Here is a 21,789-nt window from a genome sequence, read left to right on the forward strand (position 1 = left end):
TTGTTACTATATACTATATTCTTTAAGTGCATGATGGGGGATTCTGCCTATCTCATCTTTCTTTTAGAATTCCTAAGGACAGGGATTACGTCTCCCATCTTGGAACCAGAATTCCCTAGAAACAAGAGCTCTCAGACTAGCTCCCTGAGGAGAGGAATCTTGTTTTCCCCCTCAGACTGGGGAGCACCTTGATCCCGGGATTGTATTTCTGCTGAGAGGGGCCCCCCAAAGAGTAGACTGTTTCTCTCCTCAAAGTGGAGGTTCTCTGAGCTTATAAAGTGTGTCCCCCATCTCCCAGACTCCCCTACCAATTCTCTCTCTTGTCCGAATGGTCACTCCTCATGAACCTCCCTCCAGGGCCAGTCTTGGGCTCTGTAGACTGAAGGGCTCTTGGACACTGGACAGCTGCACAGACCTCCTCAGGGTACCTAAGCCCAGGCTCACTCTGGTGGGAGGTTTGGCCGGTACCCACACTTACTGCTGGCAGACCAGCTCCCACCAGGGCTGCTGCCTGTAGGTTCCAGCTGCTGATCGCAGCCCAGGGCAAGGCAGCAGCAAGCTGCCCCCCAGCAAGGCAACAATGTGGCCCCAAGTCCTGACCGAAGCCAGTAGCAAGGCCCTGAGCTGCAGCAAGCCAGCGAGCTGGGCAGGCCTTGGGGACAACTGAATCGTCAGCAGTGACTTCCAGGGACCTCAGCCCACAGCCTCTAAGGGGCTGGACAACAGATCAGAAGGAGATTACTAAAGGAGACACTGGGCTGACACTGGATGTGGGACAACAGGGACCTGGGTCACAGAACCGGAGGAGGAGCACTAGCACACTAGAGCAAGACCGTAGGCCAGAAAAACAGGGACCATATCTCTTTAGCTCATACCACCGTGGAAGACCTGAAAACTTAGAGGTCCCAGAATTAGCTCTGGACACAGCAACATGCAAAGCTGAAGCTTAGGACAGGGCCCTCTCCATCCTGAGAGCAGGATCCACTGTAGCATGAAGTGAAAAGTCAAGAAATAGACTGAAAAAATGAGCAAAAAAACATAAAAAGAGCCTGGTCATAGAAAGTTTAGCCATGGTGCAGGGAAATCCAAACACAAACTCAGAAGGCAACAGCAGCAAAATGGGTGCATTTGAAGCCTCACAGAAAAATGTAAATTGATGTCAAGTAGAGAAAGACAAGAGAGAGGAAACAGGAAGACCAAGAAAGACAGAAAGATAAGGAGAGAGAAAAAGAGAAAGGGAGAGAAAAAGACAAAGAGGAAATGTGTGGGGGCAGCGAGGTGGTGCAGTGGATAGAGCACCAGCCCTGAAGTCAGAAGGACCTGGGTTCAAATTTGATCTCAGAAACTTAACACTTCTTGACTGTGTGACCCCGGGCAAGTCACTTATAACCCCAAATGCCTCAGCCAAAATAAATAAATAAAAAATAAAGACAAACAAAAAAACAAAAAAAGAGAAAATGTGTGCGTGTACATTTGCAACTAGCTAAAGTTACCTTCTCTTTGCTAGCAATGTGGGCTGTTGGAAAGAGCCCAGGGTTTGGAATCAGAAGCCCTAAATTCAATCTTGCCCCCACAATTTAGTGGCAGTGATGAGTCACTGTATGTGCTTGGGAAGCCTTTTGGAGGAGAAGGCCTCTGACTTCTCTAAGTTCGGATGGCTATGGACAAGGGAGAGGAGCAGAGATGGGACCTTCTCTGTCCTAAAATGTCCAGGAAGGTTGAGATGAAGTAGACAGCAGCTCAGGGAGACATGGGGGACAGGGAAGGTGGTTTGAAGAACTGGGTTTTTGTCCGTGGTCCTCTCCAAAGCGGCTGTTTTCCAGCTGGTGGTTTAAGCATGGGAGGGGGTGTCCTATAGCTGGGCACAGAGATTCAAAGGGATCAGAATCCCCCCTACCAGATCTGGAGTGTGACCTGCCAATGCGGCTTGGGTTCTGGGGCTTCTTGAGCCCCCTGCTGCCACCTTATCTCTTGCTGGGGGGCATCCAAGTGGCTGGGGTCTCTGGGAACCTAAGACACAGAAAGAGTACTTAGTTCCCTGGAGCCCTCTCCTGACAGTTCCCCATCCCCATCTGCACCTCTGTCTCCCACATGAAGAAAGCTAAATTAAGGAAATTGTGCTGAGTGGTACCCCCGGAACTACTCGGTGCTGAGGGATGGAGGGAGAATATCCAGGTGTCTGTCCCCGGGTCAGCCAGGGGCCTTCGTGCCCTTTCACAGCCTTTTCCCTCTGGTAGCTCCAGGACTCCTGGCACTGCCTAGGACCTCCCTACCTGAACAGCTTTTCCCAGGGGGCCCGTTTCTTCTCCTGGAGGAAGGCGGGCCAACAGCTGTCTCCTGGGTCCAGGATCCTGCTGGTTACAGAGCTGGGGCCACATTTGCCTAGGAAAGAGTAAGGCAGCAAAGCTACCCAGCCACTGGCTGCCCAGGGGCAAGGATGGGGGACCGCCCTGACAGCGAGCAAAAGAGTGAAGAGCCCCCTTCCTTGGGGATGATGGAAACCCATTCTGGGAGGTAGCCAGGGTTTGTTTTTAAATTGAATTCCTGCCACCATTTTTCAGAGGAAGGAAGGCTTTGCCCATGGGCAGCCCACCTGAGCAGGGGGTGGGGGTGGGGTCCCTCGGCTACTCCCTGATCCGTCTCTCAATGGTCACCCAGAGGACCAGGCAAAGGAGGGGCTCACAGGAGCTTGAGTGGGGGGTAGGAGGCAGGTAGAGAACAAAATTACCTCCACCCTTCGCACCTGCAAACTGAGAGGTACCAGCACCCTAAGGCCAAGTCATGACATGATTAAAGCACTTATTAAGCACCTACTGAATGCCGGGCACTGTGCTAAGGGCTGGGGATGAGACCAGGACAAAAATTGGCTCAGATGTCGGTCTCAGCGCTCACTCAAGAGGGAAGGAGATCCTCCAGGAGTCCGGGGCCTCCAAAGAAAGTGACCTCAAGCGCAGGGGCAGCACCTCATCCCCTGCTGGGCTCAGGAAGGAGCTGCTGCAATCAGTCGGGCTGTGGACCTGAGGACAGAGGCTGAGGGTCAGAGAACCTCCTGTGTAATAAGAATTATGATCAGGATTTGGATCCTACTACATCCCCAAATTGACCGCTGGCTCAGGGGTTTGGAGGGGCACCAGAAGCAGCAAATAATCCCCTGCCTGCCCTCCCAAGAGGCACCAAAGTCTACTCAGAACTCTTTGTGCCCTAGTAATAGTAATCATTTATGCTTCCATAGCAAAGGAAGGCAGGGAAAGGCCTTGACATGATCTTGTTTGGTCTGAACAACAACCTCTACAGGTTGCCTTTCGATTGCACGGACGGTCAATGGTTAAGGGTCATGTCCAAGGTCACAGAGCTAGTGAGTTTCTAAGGTAGGATTTGAACTCAGCTCCGTCCATGACACCAACATGTACCCTTCCCCTTGTGGGATGCTGGGGGGCCAGTCCCTCCCCCCTCACCATACTCTTCTCCCAGCAGCTGAGCTCTATTTGAAGAGTTCCATCCTGGTTCTTCCCCCAGCCCAGAGGGCCCTCATTCTGGTCACCCCCAGGCCCAATCCAGCACACACTCATCCCCCAAGCCTTACCCCCTCTGATGAGCTTCTGGGGGCACTTGGAGCACTGCCGGAGCATCCTGAGGAGGGGGGCTGCTCCTCCGAGTCCTGAGAGCCAGCAAAGGGCTCCAGGGGGCAGTCAGTGGAGCTGGCAGGGCATGACCCTGCTGCCTGGGCCTTCCACCGCCACTGCTGCAGGGCGTTCTGAAGAATCCGCAGCCTCCTTTTCTGGGAGAAAGAGCTGGAGAGACAAGATTTTTGCTGGTAAACGGATCAACTTCATCCATTCCATCCATCCCCAGAACATTTCCTGAGATAAAAGGCAAGAAATAAGCATTTATTAAGCACCTATTATATGCCAGGCATTGTGCTAAGTGCTTTTCAACTATAATTTCATATATATATCCTTTATAATTATAATATATAATAATATTTATTATTATATAATATATTTTATATTATATATTGAGTGTAATATATAAAATAATAATAAATAATATAATGTACACAATAATATGCTACATATATAATATAATAAATAATAAAAATTCTATATAACATATATTTAGTTGCTCTGCAACTAAATGTGTGAGGCTGAATTTGAACTCGGGTCTTCTGGCTTCAGAATCATTGTTCTTTCCACTCTCCACTCCAGGCAGTTAGGCAATGCTATAGTGCACAGAGTGCTGGAGCTAGTTGGGAAACCTCGAAAACAAACCGTCTCTCAGATACTTTCTGTCTGCCTCAGTTTCATTATCTGTAAAATAAGGAGATTAATAGTACTTTCCTCCAGAGTAATTGTAAGGATCAATTAAGATAATATTTATAAAGCCTTTCGCAGAACAGTGCCTGGTACATAGTAGGTGTTTTACACATGTGTAGCTAATATCCCCGTGTTTTTTGTGAGCCTTTCTTTGTCTCCCCAGTGCTGTGGGCCTGAGGACAGAGGCTGAGGGTGAGAGAACCTCTATGTAGTAAGAATTACAAACAGGATTTGGATCCTACTACATCTCCAGATTGACCGTTGGCTCGGGGGTTTGCAGGGGCACCAGAAGCAGCAATTAATCCCCTCTCCATCCTCCCAAGTGGGCACCAAAGTCCACTCAGAACTCTCTGTGCCCTAGTAATAATAATTTACACTTCCACAGCACAGGAAGGCAGGGAAAGGCCTTGACATGATCTCATTAGGTCTGAACAACAACCTCTACAGGTTGCCTTTCAATTGCAGACAGTCGGTGATTAGGGATGCCTGCACATAGTTGGTGCTTAATAAATGCTTGTTAGCTGGCTGACTGAATGCCTAACCTCCCCCCCCAGGATCTCCTTGGGTCCCATTCTCAGACTGCCTGTGTGTCTTGGCTGGTGGAGTTGTGAGCGGGTTCTGAGACCGGGGGCTGGGCAGGGCCACTTCCGGGGAGACATACTCTGCCTGCCGGTGCTGGGCCAGCCTCCGGGACCACAGCAGGACCACCCGGTGCAGCTTCAGTTTCTGGCAGGCCTCTTCGGCCCTGGCCCCGGACGACGGGCAGGGGGTTTGGGACAGTTTTCTGACCCAGGGCCCAGACACTGGAAATAAGGAAGTGCCAGGAGGGAGAGAAGGAGCTGGAGGCTTTACCCCGACCAGGGAAGCCGACCCTCCCGGGGGGGGGAGAACAGGGTGGGGTTTCAGCCCGGTTGGCTGTGCTAAAATTGCCAGCTAGGCCAGGAACCAACTGGGTTTCAAGGAGGCCCCCAAGCAGTACCCCAGTCCCCCCCTGGCCTGCCCTCTTGGGGCTGCCCCCCCCAAAGCCCGCTGGCAAGGAACGAACTCTCCTTCCCCAGGGCCACCGCCAACCATTTTCCCTCCAGGTAAACCAAGGCCTCAACGCAGTGCCCAGGAGGCAATGGTGTCCATGGCCCTCCAGCCTCGGGCCCGGGAAGGGCTTGGACCAGCCACCCCTCCCAAGGGGCTCAAGGCAAACTGGCCCAGAGAGGGGGTTTGGGGAAAGCAAAAGGCTTAAGAGAATTTCTCCCTCATTTGGGTGGGAAGGGGTCTCCCTGAACCAGCCGCCGCCTGGAGCAGGAGGCTCGGCAAATCTAACCTGGGGTTTACCCACCCAGCAGGCATCCTTTCCCATTAATCCTCCCTAGCCCATCGGTTTGGAACCCTCCCTTGCCACTGGTCCTCCTCTCCCTGGCATTTCCCCTCCTTTGGGGCACCTCCCTTTCCCCTAAAAACCCCGCCAGGGTTTGACTTCCTGGCCCGGGCCCAATTCCCTTGCCTGTGGGTTGACCTCTTCCCTTTTTAATGCAACTGCAAAAAACCAAGGGCTGTTAGCATCCAGGGCCTTTTCCCATTTGGTCCTCAATGATAGGTCCTAGGCAGCTTCCTTTGGTTGAAGAGGTTTCCCCCTGGGCCCTGAGGTGGTGTGCGGTTGGGGTTTACTTGGGGCCCTTTTGGGGTTTTGCCCAGGCCTGGCCCGGAGCTTCCTTTTCCCAGTCGGTGGGCCTGGGTTCTGGAGCTGGGTTGGTGGGTTTTGTGTTTGGTTTTGGGGAGGTGGGGGGGTTGGGGGGGGGGGGGGGGGGAGGAGGGGGGGGCCCCCCGGGGGAGGGTCAGGGTGTGTGGGGGTGAGGGGCCCGGCGGGGGGGTTGGGAATGGGGGGGAAGGCCCTGTTGTTTAAGGGGATTTTTTGTTTTTCTTTGGTGAGGGAGTCAAGATTTGGGGTGAGGATTTGGGGTTTTTGGGGAAAGGGAGAAAGAGGGAAATGGTGAACAAAGGTGGAATGATTGTGTAGAGGGGAAAGTTTAAGGAAAGCTGCCAAATCAAATTTCCTTCCTTACCTTTTAGGTTTTAAATGTATTTTTCCTTGAAGTGGTGTAGGTGTGTAGTGAAGGAGATTTTCTTTTGGATGGGGAACTGGAGGAGTGTGATATAGTAGGAAAAGCCCAAATGAGATGGTGTTAGAAGTGTAGTTTGGAATTTTGCCATTAAAACTATGGACATGAGGGTAATGCTGATTTCCTGTGCTTTTCCTTTTAGAATGATAGATGGGATTGTTTTTGGAGGTTTACCATGTTTTGGAGTTTGGGGTTTTCGGTAGGATAACAAGACAGGAATAGAAACTTATTAGTGATTTCAATGGGACAATGGAGTGTTTTCATTCAATTTTTGATTGTTTTGTTGGATCATTCCTTTAGACTTGGAGTTTTGATTTTTTCGTTTTCTTTCAGATGTTCTTTTTCTTTTTGTTGTGTTTTTTAGGACAATTCTTAAGGTGTTGGTTTCTTGCTATTTTTCTTTTTTTGTTTTTCATTTTTCCCATGTTTAGTTTTTATAGATGATTACATTTATTTTATTGTTTGTTTATTTCATTCCATTCATTGTTTTTTATTGTTAATTTTATGTATTTATGGTATTGTTATTGTTTATTTTTTATTATTTTTCATTTGGTTTCAGGTTTTGTTTTGCTGATGTTTGTTTAGTTGTTTGCTGATATGGTGGGGTTTTTGAATTTTTGTTTAATATTGTTATGGCTTTTTTTTTTGCTTTTTGGTGTTGAGTACTACATTGGATAAGGTTTGTTAGTTTATTGAATATTACTTTGTTCAAAATAAGTTTTTGATTGAGCTGTTTTCCTTGTTTTGTTCCTTTCTTCATAGTGGTTTGTTCTTTCTTTTCTTGGCTGTTTTTGGAAAAGATAAAAGCATAATTGTTTGTTTTTAATTGCTAATCAAATTTATTATTTCAAATTGAAAATTGTTTTTCTTTCTTTTTAAATTTGTGTTTTATGAATTTTCCTTTTTGTGGTATTGTATGTTTTCTTCTTTCTTAAATAATTGTTTAATTTTTTCATGGATTTTGCTATTCTTTTGGTTTTTTGGTATTTCACGTATCTTGAGGTTTTGTAGGGAGTGGATTTGGATCGGGGATCATTTTGTGTAAATATAATTTTGGTGTATGGCTTTTTAAAGTTTCGACAGTTGTGTTTGTATCGGTGGTTTTTTCCTTTTCTAGGTTTGTCTTGTTTGGGTTATGGCATGATATTACTTATGGTTTTATTGGTTGCCTTGGATGAAGATTTTCATTTCCTTTTTTTTTTCCAAAATTAGGTTTTAAGTTTTCTGATCCATTTAATACTAAATACCACTACAGGTTTTATAAATTTTTGGATTATTTTAGGCAGTAATTTTTGTATTTACTTAAACTGAATCCTTTGCTACTTGCAAGATTGTGAGCCTTTCTGTTTTTGTATTCCTAATTAGAGGGATTTCAAATTTTGTGAATGAATGAATAAAGACTAGTGACATAGTCAACTTTTATTCTTTTTAAAACATTTTACATGGCACTTTGAGGTCGAAAAAGGTTTTTCAAACTTCTAAGGTAATAGTCACAGAGTCACAACTCACGGAAACTGGATGAAGAAGGAGCCAATATCTGCCAGAATTCTCTGCCCATAACAAATTGGGTTCCAGGTTTCTGGAACAAACAGGAAGTTTTTCTAACTATTTCAGGTTTCCATTCTCATTCCTACCAATATCTTGAATAACAGAAAAGGGTTCCAACTTTTACTAAAAGTTTTAAGGCCCTGGAAAGAACTATTCGATCTCCCTTTTGACTTCAGGGCTAAACCCAGGTCCCTTCCTCAGTCCTTCTATCCGCGCCAAAGTTTTCACCATCCTATTATCCTCTTAAAATGAGGTGCCTGGAACTTAATCAGGGACTCAGATCTTGAGGTGTAATCTTAAAAATGTAGTCCTAAAGTAGGTAAGTGAAGAACACTGGAAATTTGGAGAAAAGACCGGGAAACCATTTTGGGTCTGTTACCCTTGAGATTTGGCAATTAGTTTTACCCAAAAGAGGGAATGCCCTAAGGTCCTTTTTTGGCTATAATTTGATGCTCCAGCCTGACTGGGCTATATTTAAAACTTGAAGCAGCCTGTTCGTAGTCTTCTATCTAGTCTTCAGTATCTCAACTTGCCTAATCATATAATACTCACAAGTGAATATTTATGAAAACACCAGTATTTTAAGCCATCAGTAAGGAACAGGGAGAAAAATTCTGGAAAGTTTTTAAAAAAAAAAACAGCCTCCTGGGAAAAAAATCTAAAAATCTAGGTACTTGGGGCCTCACCCTTACACCTCTTTGGGCCAGGGAATTTTAAACTTAATCAAGAAACCTGCTCGGATGGGGTGGGTTTTAACCAGGGAGCCCAATTTATAAAATCTCAAACCGGGAAAGAACTAAAACAAACAAACAAAAACCCTTTGATTAAGATCCCACCCACAATAAAGCCACATGCACTGTGTGTGCTAAAGTTTTATGGAGGCTATTATCCTCCAGAAGGAGGAACTAGAACGCAAGATTGCTATTATTATGAACCATCACTGTTTTTGTCGGCCAGAAGGGTCAGAGAGAATTCTCACCTGCTGTGTTTTCCATCTTTCTGAAAACAGGAATTGAAAACACAGAAACTTAGCCATGGAATGAATGCCTCCCATCTCTGCCCCTGTCTGAGTCCCTAGGATCTCTTTTCCAACTTCCCAAATTTCAGTAAGTACTAGTGAGATCTCATTTAAGGATCTGTCATTCATCAGTGAGGATATTTCTTTAAAGGAAGATTCAATCATTCATTCATTCAAAAGCACCTGTTCTTGTTGCTGGGGATGGAAAGACCAATTTCCATCCCACAGCCTTCAAAAAACAAACAGACCAGTCCGCACTCTCAAGGAGCTTACATTCTACTGGGGGAATCCAACAGATATACAGCTTATATACATAAGCAAATACAAAGAGAAGTAAAATACAAAATATAGGAAGCAAATTCAAAATAATTTCAGGCAGGTTGGGTAGAGAGCACCAAAAATCCTGGGAACCAGGACAGGCCTCCTGTAACAGGTGCCACCTGAATTGAACCCTTTATTTTTTATTTCTTCTTCTTTTTTATTGCTTTCTTTTTTCTGCTTATATATGTACATTAATTTTTAATACACATTTCTTTATGAATCATGTTGGGAGAGGAAAATCAAAACAAAAGGGAAAAACCATGAAAAAAAAATAAGAAAAAGAAAAAAAGTATGTTGATTTACATTCAGTCTCCAGAACTGAACTCTTAGAAAGGCAGGGATTCTAAGAAGTGGAGGGGGTGTGCAGAAAAGCATCCCGAAGCTTGGGGAAATTACTTGTGCAAAGACACTGAGGTGGGAGATGGAATACTGTATGCAGAAAGTGACAAATAGTCAGAGGGAAACTATTCTAACTGTCCATGCAAACGGCAGCAACAGTAATATCTGCTTACTTAATATCTGCTAACTCAACTGAAAGGTTAAAATTCAACCCCCAAATTCTCCTAAGTAGCTATTCCATCCCCATAATCCGTGTAACGTTCCTTTGCCTGATACCATTAAAGGGGAGTCTGCTTATCACATTTCCACAAAGACTCAACGGCAATATTTCAAATTAAGAACAGATATGGGACCTGTCCCAGCAGAGAGAAAGAACACTAATTGACCACCCAGAAGACCACCTGTTTTCTCTTCCAGCTTTTAAATTCATTCCTAAGATCACAAACTATCTGAGTCACATTGGGCAACAGAAAATCTTAAACCTTCTGCATCATTGCTATTCCAAAAGTGATCACTGCTATTTAAAATAATAATAATAATAGCTTTTTATTTTTCAAAATACATGCAAAGACAGTTTTCAACATTCACCCTTGCAAAAGTTTGTGTTCTAAATTTTTCTTCTGTTCCTCCCTACCTTCTGCCTCCTCTAGACAGCAAGTAATTCAACAGGTTAAACATGTCACTGCTAATTTAATCTAGTTAATCTAATCTATCAGATACATCTTTTTAAAAAAAATCCAGATTGTTCCTGGTGTGCAGATTTCCTCCACTAAGATAACTCAACGATAATTTTTCCTTTTAATTTTATTTATTTTAGGTGAGGCAATCCGAGTTAAGTGACTTGCCCAGGATCACACAACTAGTGGTAAATATCTGAGGATGGTTTTTAACTCAGATATTCTGGCTTCAGGACCCATATTCTATCCACTGTGCCATCTAGCTTCCCCTGCCAGAGAGTTTAGGACAAGAAACAGACTATGGACACCACAGACCTCCAACTGGAAAGGACAAACACAGAAGGGCCAGCATTTATCTCTTCTTACAGATGAGAAGACTGAGGCTTTGTGCAGTGAGTGACCTACTTTTCCTCAGCTAGGAAGTATCAGAAGCAGGGTTTGAATCCAGATCTCCTGAATCCAAACTCAGGGTTCTATTCACCACACCATGGAAAAAATTGAGGTGAACTGTCTTGGCCAAGGTTTAGACCCGGAGTGAATCTGGGGTCTAGTTTTTTGGTCAGATTCTCTTCCCAATAAATGTTTTTCACTGGGACCTGTGTGGGGTCCTGCTGTATAGGACAGTCATTTATACTAGCTTAAATTTATAAATGGCAGCATCTGAAAATATCATCCTAGACTGCTATGAAATAGCCCAATTTCTGTAAAACTATACCCGGAGGTCCAAGAGTTCTCGGCTCACATGGACCATAATCCACCCTGAGGGCCTGACTTCCCAAACCAGAAACTACAGGGATTCACTCGTTCTAATTTTTTTTATTTGTTTTTCTTTTCTTTTTTAATTTTTTTCACTCATTCTAATTTGTTGATGGGTACCACTGCCCATGCAAAGCAGAATAATTTAGGGCCAACAAAGTTTTGGAACTGCCACACAATGGGGAAACAGTGCTCTTGTTCATGGAGGTGTCCCATCTGGTGTCAGGCTGTCGAAACCACCTTTATGGAGACTTTGACACCCTCCCTTAAACTCTTGCTCTTAGGGGCTGTCACGGTGCAGTGGTTCTCAAAGTTTTGCTCTCCAAACCTTTTTATACCATTAAATTATTGAGGATCTTTCAAAGAGTTTTGGTTTATATGGGTTATATTTATCCATATTTACAGTATTAGAAATTAAAATATCTTAGTATTATGGAAATAATTTTGACTTTGTGAACCCCCTGAAAAAGTCTTGGGGACCCTTATGGAGGGAAGTCTGGGCCCTGATTTGCAAAAAGGCTAAAGGTATAGCTTCGCTGACCCCAGCTTCTGTGGTCCCCTCCTTTCCCTGAATATCCTCCTTTCCTAACATCCACTCACCAGCCAGCCACTGGAGGTCTGGAGTGGCCGGAGCCCTGGGGTCCTGGCTGCCTGTTTTCCACCTGGGATGGAGCTGATTCTTTGGTGCTCCCTCATTTCCACAAACCATCCCTAGAGTGACAAAGGATCTGCCCAAAGAGAAACATGTCATCAGTTGCTTGGGTACGTGGAAGTTCCTGCCCCACCTTTCCCCCCGGAGGTCCCATTCTTAAGCATTTGAAAGGCTGCCAACAAAATGTTCAGACCAACTATCTCAAGCCAACTTGCTAACAATCCCAGGAAACAGAATCATGGGATCATGGATTTAGAGCTGATAGGGACCTCAGGAACCATTTAGTCCAAACCTCTCACTTTATGGGTAAGGAAACTGAGGCTCAAATATTCTGACTCCAAATCCAAAATTCTTTCCACTGGCTCATCTGAGCCCTGGATTTCTCATCCATCCCGGATCCTCTTCCTCTGATTGGCTGGATCCTCGTAGAAATTCCTTTTTAAAGGATCCAGCCAAACCAGTTCATTCTTCCTTCAGGACCTACTTCTAACATTCTCCACCAGATCTCTCTGTTGGATGCATCCCATTCTCCCTTCTCTCTCTCCCTATCCCCAGCTCCCTTTTATGTATTATTTCCCCCGTTAGAATGTAAGGTCCTCGAGGACACCGGCTTTCTTTCTGCTTGTATTTGTAAATTTTGATTACTGAAACCCAAGCTATCTCAGGGTTTATGGGATAGATTTCTTTCTTTAAGACATGCCTTAAACCCAAATCACGCTGGCTCTCGTTGATTGACCAACAATAGGTTCCAGACCAAGCCCCACTTGGTCATTGTTTGGACTCAGTGTCTCAGAGTGAGTATAAATAGCAATTGTTTCTGCTCTGGCCAGAAATCCTAAAGATCTTTCTCCCAGATTGATTTTTTTTTGTTATATAAAAAGGCTTTTCTTTGTCTCATTTCTTACTCAGCATCACTGAATGAGTGCAACCTCAAAAAAACTTAAAAAGGCATGCAAAGCCATCTCCAGTCCTCCTGATCTATATCTGTCCCAGATGGCTCTGGAGGGGAAAGAGAGGCTGATGATTTTGCACAGCCCTCCCTGGCTTAAATCCAGTTCACTTGCAAATCATAATGTCACGGTCCTCTTCTAGAACAAAGAACAAACAACATTTCTAATCCCAGCACAATGCTTGAAATATAGAAAGAGCTTAATAAATGTCAAGTTAAATGACTGCCGCCTATCAGGTAATACAAATATTTTAATTCCCATTGTGCAATGAGGAAACTGAGGTTGAGAAAGCTCAAGAGATGACACAAAGCTGGGAGGAGCAGGACACATTGAAGGATGAGCTCATGAAACCATCATGACAGAGAAGAACACTAGACCAAATCTAATAAGATGAAACTGACCTCGTGTTCTGGTTCAGTGGGATAGAAAAGTGTTTTGTTTTTTTTTTCTGAAAGGCTCTCAGGGTTTAGTGGAAGGCAAAGTTCCACTAAAGAGTTAGATATGTCAGATTAAAATGTTAGGGGGATCCCAGCTAAAAGGCATCCAGGAAAAAGGAGGTGATGGTCCCCCATCCTAGTTCGATCCCATCTGAAATACTCAGTTTAGTTCTGTGGGGAAAGGATATTGATTAGCAGAGAATGTCCAGAGAAAGATGACCAGGAGGGTGAAGGGTCTCAATTAAGCAACAAGCATTTATTAAGTGCCTATTGTGTGCCAGCCAAAAAAAAGAAGTGAGACAGTCCCTGCCCTCAGCCCTGTGAGTTTATATATTGAGGGACACATCATGTGCCTATGAAAGGGTACACAAAATCTATACAAGCTGGGAAACTTGAGAAAGGCTAATGTAGGAGGGGCACCAGGGCTGGGCGTTGAAGCTGTGTGAAAGAAGGATAGGATGCAGGGAAACCAGCTAGGAAGCTACTGCAATAGAAGTTTAAGAGGAACTGAAGGCTTGAACCTGGATAGAGGCTGTATAAATGGAGAGCAGACAGATGGGAAAGATAGGCCCTGCTTTCAAAGAACTCCCATCCTAGTTGAAAGAGACAACATAAACAAAGAAAGCATAGAGCAAAGGTCTGAACACCCAAAGGGAGAAACATTGAGGCAGATGGCAAGGCCCTGGGATCTGCAGGTTACTTCTGCAGGCTAGAAAATAATATTGGGCATTATATTACAGAGAAAATTGTTTTATAGGTATGAGTTAGAGTAGTAAATGAATGTGATATGGGTGATATTTTCACCAGATGATGGCAGGTACCGAAAGTCGAGGTTCGGTCATGTGAAGAATTCCCAATGGCCATTCTCTCTGGCAAAAGATAGATTTATTTAGGGGAAGAGACAAAATGAAGGGATGGTAAATATGAAATAAAGTCGGGAGAGCATATGAAAGATAAGTTCCTCAGTGGAACTCACAAATAGCCAGTAGAAAGCTTCCAGAGTAAATATAGCAATAATCAATCCTAAGGTCCCCTGAGTGCTATAGTTCTAACAATGTGTAGGTCAGTAATAAAAAAGTTTCTGAGATAATAATGAAGTGCACAGCAAACCACTCCTCAATTCTACATCTAAGCCATAAAATCAGCATATCAGTGACATGAAGTGCCTGATCTCTCTTTCCTATAAATTTGTCTCCTTATTCCTGGTCCTTTGCTAAATCCTTTTGGAACTTAGCCTGTTTCAATTAGTGTTGCAATTACAATAAACTTTGCCCCATGACTTGGAAATGGGTTCAAGCCTGAAAATTCTTTTGAGACATTTTGGACACGGGTCTGTGATCCCAACCTCTCGGGGTCTCCTTTTGAACCTCAACAAGGGGAGATACTAGATGGCATGGGGGAGGGTCAAGGAGAACAGCGGCAATAGGAGGCAGAGTGCCCCATGAACTGCCCCAAAGGAAGGCAGCAGTCATAGGATGGCTTTTAAGTAGATTTTGTAGGGAAAATTTAACCTCAGGGAAATGATTGGGATTTCTGACGGGACATGGCAAGGTGAGACTGCTCAAGATCTCTACAGAGGGCAGGTTTCAGGAGTTTGAGAGTCCTCAGACTTGAAGGATGTCCCTTAAGAGTGAGACCGTGGAGCTAAATTGATCTCTGTCAAAGTCTTCTCTAGCCTCCCTCAGGGGGTTATTTTTATCAATTTCTCTGCTAATCACCCCTAATATAGAAGACCTCATCCAGTCCATCAAACTAGACAATCTCTAAACTCTCTCTCCAATTTAAATGTTATGATCCTATGAAAAGAAGACTTTGCCCTTAATTCATCTTAATTCTCTCCCCTTCCCCCCCCCCCCATTTCCCTCCCTATGTCCCTGCTTTGACCTCTGAGTTCCTTTCAACTCAAAAATTCTGGGATTCTGTGGTTTGTCCACCGTTGCCCAGTTGGCTCTTGGAGGAGCCTGGGATGGGGACCAAGTATATCCCCATCCACTATGCAGCGTAAGAGCTGTCCCGAGTCACCCACATTCCCCCATGTAGTCTGGGAGTCCGAAGGGCTCTTCAGACCGTGGAAGCAGGATGGTTGGCTCAATTTGTCTTTCCCTGCTGTAGGGCCAGCTGGAGCCAGGATGGAACAAACGTGTCTTCCTAAGAAGCCCCAGGAGCATCAGAAGTCTATTTTTCTTACCTTTCCCGTGGGCTTTCCAAGAAGAGGAGAAAGTCTTTCTCAGGAGTAGCTGTCCTGCACTGAGTCAGCAGCTTCCTTTTTCTCCTGTTCATATACAGGTCTTTCCACTAGATCAGAAAAAACAGGAGGAGGGAGACCTGGCTGCAGCCTGAGTCTCTGCCCAGCCAAAGGTGGGGTCCGGGACTGAGACCACGGGACTCAGGCTTGGAAAAAGAGGCCAGGTCTGGAGGGATCAGGGCAGATATTTAGGGAGGGAAAAGGGGCAGGAGGGTGAGGAAGGCAGAGTCCTCATCTCACAGGATCATAACATTTTAATTTGAAAGGGAAATTAGAGATCATCCAGTCTGACACCCCACTCCCCATCTGTTGTTTTATAAGGCAGAAAACTGAGGAGTGGAGAAGTGATGAGACATAAACAAGGGAAGTAAACACAGGCAATAAATAGTAGTCCAGATTTGAATCCAGATCCTGGGACTCTAGATACTCCATGTTAATTCTTTTCTCCTCTACCTGCCATTGAAAGATTCCTTTCTTTTTGTTATTACTCCATCTAATCTCCACGTTCCTTTATATACCTGGTACAACAATCTATCTTCGTCTTAGCTCTACATTATTTTTCATATTTTTAATTTTGTTAAATATTTCCCAATTTTGTTTAAATGTTTTTCAACATTTATTTTCCAAAACATTCAAATGCTCTCCCTTAATCCCCCATCCTCACCCCTTGCTAAGGCAAAGAAGATGATATTAGAGCTATATTCTTAAAACTAATGTACTCAGTGAGGAAGTCACTTCTCTAGATCTAAGCGTTTCCTTTATGCTCAGTAGAATCATTCAATCAACTAAAAGGAACGTAATAAGTTTCAGGAACTGCTAAGCTACAAAGACAAAGAAATGAGAGTATTTGATCTTGGAAGTAAAAGAGAACTTCTGGGGTTTATTGAGAAGAGGAGCAATATCAGTAGAGAGACTTTTATTATAGATTATCCTTTTTTGCTTAAGTAATTGACAGGTATTTATTCAATAAATAATTCAAATGGGGAAACATAGAGAATGGGAGTAATAGATCAAGGTGATCACGGCAGTTGTTTGGAGGATGGATTAGGATCCACATAGATGTGTGGCCCATTAGGGACCCATTAGGGCAGGTCCACCTTGGGCAGGGGACGGCCTCCTTTCCCTCCCTGTGGGTCCCATACCTTTCGGAAGCTCCCGGCCAGCACAGTCCGCCTCCGCTTCCTCTTCATGAACTCCATCTGGGCTTCCCGGAGCCATAAGGCCCAGCGCATGGCGCGGAGGCCCTTCCGCAGCAGATGTCTCCTCCTCAGCGCCCTGGCCGCAGCCCGCTGTCTCAGCAGGTGGCAGTGCCAGGCTTTGAAGCAGCAGCTGAGCAGGGCCCTGCAAGGACAGGTCAGACTGGCTGCTGTCCAGCCTCTCCCCCGGCCTCCAGAGTTCTCCATGCTTTTCTGCCACATTGTTATTATTCTTGTATGTCCTTCATTCTCAAAGACTGACATCAGGGAGGTGATGCTATAACATGTGAGTAAGATTTAAGCGAGGGAAGGCTGTGCAAGGTCACCTGCCTTATTTTCTCTTCCAGAACCATCTGGGCCCAGGGATCAGGGTCACTGGAGATGGCCCTGGAACCAGTGGGAGACCTTGGCAGTCTTAAGTTAAGGTCTTCAGTTTTGACTAAAGTAACACCCATTCAGTGATTAAGGCTAGGTAAGAAATGAGAGAGAATGATCTCTTATACCCAGTTTTTTTTTTTTTTAATTAAAGCTTTTCATTTTCAAAACAAAAGCATGGAAAATTTTCTCCCTCCCTTCCCCCCTTTTCCTTCCTCTAGTAATCCAATATATGTTAAACATGTGCAATTCTCCTATACATATTTCCACAATTATGTTGCCCAAGAAAAATCAGATCAAAAAAGGAAAAAAATGGGAAAGAAAAACTAAAATACAGGCAAACAATAACAGAGTGAAAACACTATTTGTGATCCATGCTCAGTTCCCACAGTCCTTTCTTTGTTATTCCTAGTTTTTAAAGTGTTAATCTGTCAGGTTTCTGGTCATTCTCAGCCTGAAGGAAGAAGCCCCCAGCCTCCTCCAAAGGAGAGTAGGAAAGACACGGAGTGAATTTCCCAGGAATAGTTTGCAGGGATGGACAAATACTGCACCAGGGATTAGTGTAATCTTAAAGATGCCTTCCCTGGCTGCTTTCCCTCCTTGCCTCTCTCCCAGGAGATGACTCCAACCTGGAGTCGTTCCTCCTCACAAGTGATACCCTAGCCCACATCTATGCTCACTCCCTGAGTGACTCCCCACCTGTCTGGACTCTACCTCCCTTCTACCCTCCCAATTCCAACCCCTTTATGTGTGACCTTCCCCTATTAGAAGGTAAAATCCTTGAAGGAAAGGACTATCTTCCTTGTTTACATTGTATTCTCAGAGCTTAATGCAGTGCCTGACACAAAAAGTAAGTCCTGAAAAAAGTAATGCTCTCCATGTATGAATTATAACAAACTGTCTTCCCAGGAAGAAGGGACAGGGGGGGAAAGGAGAGATTTAGAGCTCAAAATATAAAGAAAAAAAATTGTTTTTTACATATAAGGAGGAATAATATTAAATTTTAAAAATGCTCTCAAACATAACCTATTTCAATTTTTTTGTCTTTTTAATATGGAAGTAGGGAAGAGAGGAGACAATTGGGAGCTAAATTTGAAAAGAAGAATGTTAAAATTGTTTTTACATGTAATTGGGAGAAAAATAAAATATTAAATTAAAAAATGTTCTTCAAGTATAACCTACATCAAATTGTTTGTCTTTTTGATACAGGAGTGGAGGAAGGGAGGATATAATTGGGAGCCAAATTTGAAAAGAAGAATATTAAAATTGTTGTTATATATAATTGAGGGAAAATAAAATTTTAAATTTTAAAAAATGCTCTTCTGTATAATCTATATTAAATTACTTGTCTTGAGGGAAGGGAGAGAAGGAAAGAGTTAAAGCTCAAAATTTGAAAAAAAATTAAAATTGTTTTTATAAATAATTAGGGGGAAAATAAAATATTAAATTTTTAAAAATAATTTCCATTAGGAGGAAGGAATTTATGACCAAAGAAGAACTAGAGATCATTATTGATCACAAAATAGAAATTTTAATTATATTAAGTTAAAAAGCTTTTGTACAAATAAAGCTAATGTGGACAAGATTAGAAGGGAAGCAATAAACTGGGAAAACATTTTTTACAGCTAAAGATTCTGATAAAGGCCTCATCTCCAAAATATAGAGAGAATTGACTCTAATTTATAAGAAATCAAGCCATTCTCCAATTGATAAAGGGTCAAAGGATATGAACAATTTTCAAATGAAGAAACTGAAACTATTTCTACTCATATGATAAGGTGCTCCAAGTCATTATTGATCAGAGAAATGCAAATTAAGAAAACTCTGAGATACCACTACACACCGGTCAGACTGGCTAAAATGACAGCAAAAAATTATCAAACTGTGCATATCCTTTGATCCATCAGTGTTACTACTGGGTTTATATCCCAAAGAGATCTTAAAGGAGGGAAAGGGAACTGTATGTGCAAGAATGTTTGTAGCAGCCCTCTTTGTAGTGACAAGAAACTGGAAATTGAATGTATGCCCATTAATTGGAGAATGGCTGAATACATTATGGTATGTGAATATTATGGAATATTATTGTTCTGTAAAAAATAACCAGCAGGATGATTTCAGAGTGGCCTGAAGAGACTTACACAAACTGATGCTGAGTGATCCTGGCAGAACCAGGAGATCATTATATACTTCAACAACAAAACTATATGAGGATCATTTCTGATGGAAGTGGCTATCTTTGGCAATGAGAGGATCCAAATCAATTCCATTTGATCAGTGATGAACAGAACCAGCTACACCCAGAGAAAGAACACTGGGAAATGAGTGTGGGCCCATAGCATTTGCACTCTTTCTGTTACTGTTTGCTTACGTTTTTGTTTTTTTCTTCTCAGGCTATTTTTATCTTATTTCTAAATCCAATCTTTCCTGTACAACAAGATAACTGTATAAATATGTATCCATATATTATATTTAACATATATTTTAACATATTTAACATGTATGGGACTACTTGCCATCCAAGGGAGTGGGTGGAGGAAGAAGGGAATAAGTTGGAACAGAAGGTTTTGCAAGGGTCAGTGTTGAAAAATTACCCATGCATATGCTTTGTATACAAAAAGCTACAATAAAAAATAATAAAAAACAAAACAAAAAATGTTCTCCATTTATAGCTTATATTGAATTGTTTTTCATTTTAGTAAGGAAGGGAAAAAGGAGGAGAGAATTTGGAGCTCAAAATTTGAAGAAAAAATGTTAGAATTGTTTTTACATATGTTGGGGAAAATAAAATATTTTTTGAAAAATGTTCTCCATGTATAATCGATATCAAATTGTCTTCTTAATGAGGGCGAGAGGGGAGGAGAGATTTTGGAGCTCAATATTTTTAAAAAGTGTTAAGATTGTTTTTACATGTAATTGGGGGGGAAATAAAATATTAAATTTAAAAAAATGATGCTCTCCACCTTTTGCATTTTTGACTTCTGACCTCATCACTTAATCAAAAGTGCCCTCTCTACAGTTAGCAGTGATCCCTTAATTGTCACATCTGGTAGAAAGCCTTTTCTTGGGCCTCCTATTTCTTGGCCTCCCTGTTGAAGCTCTTTCACTGTCTTCTCACTGGGTTTTCATACAGCCAATCTCTCCTGACTCTCTTCCTACCTCTGGCTCTTTGGCTAGTTTATCATCCTTATCATACCCCTTCACTGTGGGTATCTCCAAGGTAAGGCCCTGAGCCATTTTTCTCCATATCTTCTCTCTGAGTAACCTTGTCAGTTCCCGTGAATTTAACTACCAGCCCTGTAGCAATATATAATTGGGATATTTCCAGAAGTTCCAGTTTGAGAGCTAGTAGTTCCAGGCTTTCCCGGAGGCATCAACAAATGCCTACTGCACATTTAAACTCCTGAGATTTTGCAAAATCAAAATGTCCCAGATGGAACTCATCATCTTTCCCCTAAAACTTCTAGCTTCCCACCCCCATGCTTTTGCACAGGCTGTTCTTCATGCCTGGAATGCCTTCCCTTCTTACCTCCACCTTCACAGGCCTTTGTGACCCATCTTCTGAACAACCCTTTCCTTATCCCTTCAGCTGCCTTCATTCACTCTCCTAAACTATTTTATGTCCTTGTTTCACCCATTTAAGGTCTTTGTGAGGAGCCAGGTGCTCAGGGAACAGGAATGAGGAGGAAAGGTCTACCTTACCACAGAGCCTTGAAGGGCCCCCCAAGAGCCTCACCTTGATTCCCTGGTCTCCGAGAGTAAAGATATGGATGACTTCTGGAAAAGAGAAGAGGACAGGATAATCAGTCTTCAAATAATTAATAGGCCATCATATGGAAGAGAGGTTGGGTGTATTTAACTGAGAGTGGAATGGGGAACAGATGGGGAGAAGCTGCAGATTCAGGCTTCATGGGATGCGCAACTTCCTAATAACAAGAGCAAGCTACTCAGGAAGAAGTCAATTGTCCATCACGGGAGGTCTTCAAGGAGAAGCTGGATAACCATTGATTCAACTACTGATTAAACTCATGTAACGTTCCTTATGGATTTAAGAGCCCCGACTAAGATCGAGGATTCTGTGAGTCTCCTAGGAAGAACGTAAGGGAAAGTGATGTGTAAAAAAGGTGGAGAGGGAAGGAGCCTGGTGTCAAGCAGGCAGGTGAATTTATTTTTGATCTTAGACTGCAAAAGCCACCTCCAGCTGTCCTGATCCATATCTGGTCACTGGATCCAGAAGGGTCTGGAGGGAAAAGGGAGGCAGGTCCTTTTCCAGAACAAAAGCAAATAACTACAGCTCATCTATATACATATGAGGGTGTGGTCCTGGGATACCCAGCTGTGGATATGCGCTCACAAACTGTCTTCTGTCCTCCCTCTCCCTCCTCCCTAATAATCTTGTCTTCAGTTGCTGTCTTGGGAAAGTCCATTGGTCAAGTTATTTATCTGACATGGGTCTCAGTTTCCACATCTGTACTCTAACAGACTGCTAAGGTATGGTCTTCCCCATCAGCCCCTTCACTCCAATATTTGTGGGGAAATGGGGTGACTTTACTCTTGGGGAATGATGGGAAATCATAACCCCCATCCCATAGGAGGCAGAGCAACGCAATGAAGGCAAACTTTGAAGCCCAGGGGCCTGGATTCAGGTCTTGATGTTGCCATTTACTACCCATGGTCATGAGAAAGCTGTTTAAGAGGATCCTCTGGGCCAGTTTTCCCATCTCTTAAATGGGGATAGGGACAGTTAGCTGGCTCAGAGGATGGCCCTGGAGTCAGAAGGACCTGCCTCAGAAATTTCCTACTAGGTGTGTGACCTCTAAGAAAAAGGAAAAAAAAAAATAAACCAGAAAG

At 43.4% G+C, this 21,789-nt stretch overlaps 1 protein-coding gene across 1 annotated transcript in view; it reads right to left on the reverse strand.

The window, feature by feature from the left end:
• Positions 1-21,789, reverse strand: part of C3H1orf167 (chromosome 3 C1orf167 homolog) — a 50,448-nt gene that overhangs the window by 11,589 nt on the left and 17,070 nt on the right. The window contains 13 exon segments of the mRNA XM_031961552.1: positions 429-502; positions 504-724; positions 1,897-2,010; positions 2,274-2,382; positions 2,893-3,017; positions 3,584-3,791; positions 4,975-5,116; positions 9,974-10,058; positions 10,060-10,085; positions 11,687-11,814; positions 15,314-15,420; positions 16,513-16,711; positions 20,675-20,715. Of these exon segments, the coding sequence (XP_031817412.1) occupies positions 429-502; positions 504-724; positions 1,897-2,010; positions 2,274-2,382; positions 2,893-3,017; positions 3,584-3,791; positions 4,975-5,116; positions 9,974-10,058; positions 10,060-10,085; positions 11,687-11,814; positions 15,314-15,420; positions 16,513-16,711; positions 20,675-20,715 (1,579 nt within the window).

Source organism: Sarcophilus harrisii, chromosome 3 (assembly GCF_902635505.1).
Source record: "Sarcophilus harrisii chromosome 3, mSarHar1.11, whole genome shotgun sequence".
Taxonomy (NCBI): Eukaryota; Metazoa; Chordata; class Mammalia; order Dasyuromorphia; family Dasyuridae; genus Sarcophilus; species Sarcophilus harrisii.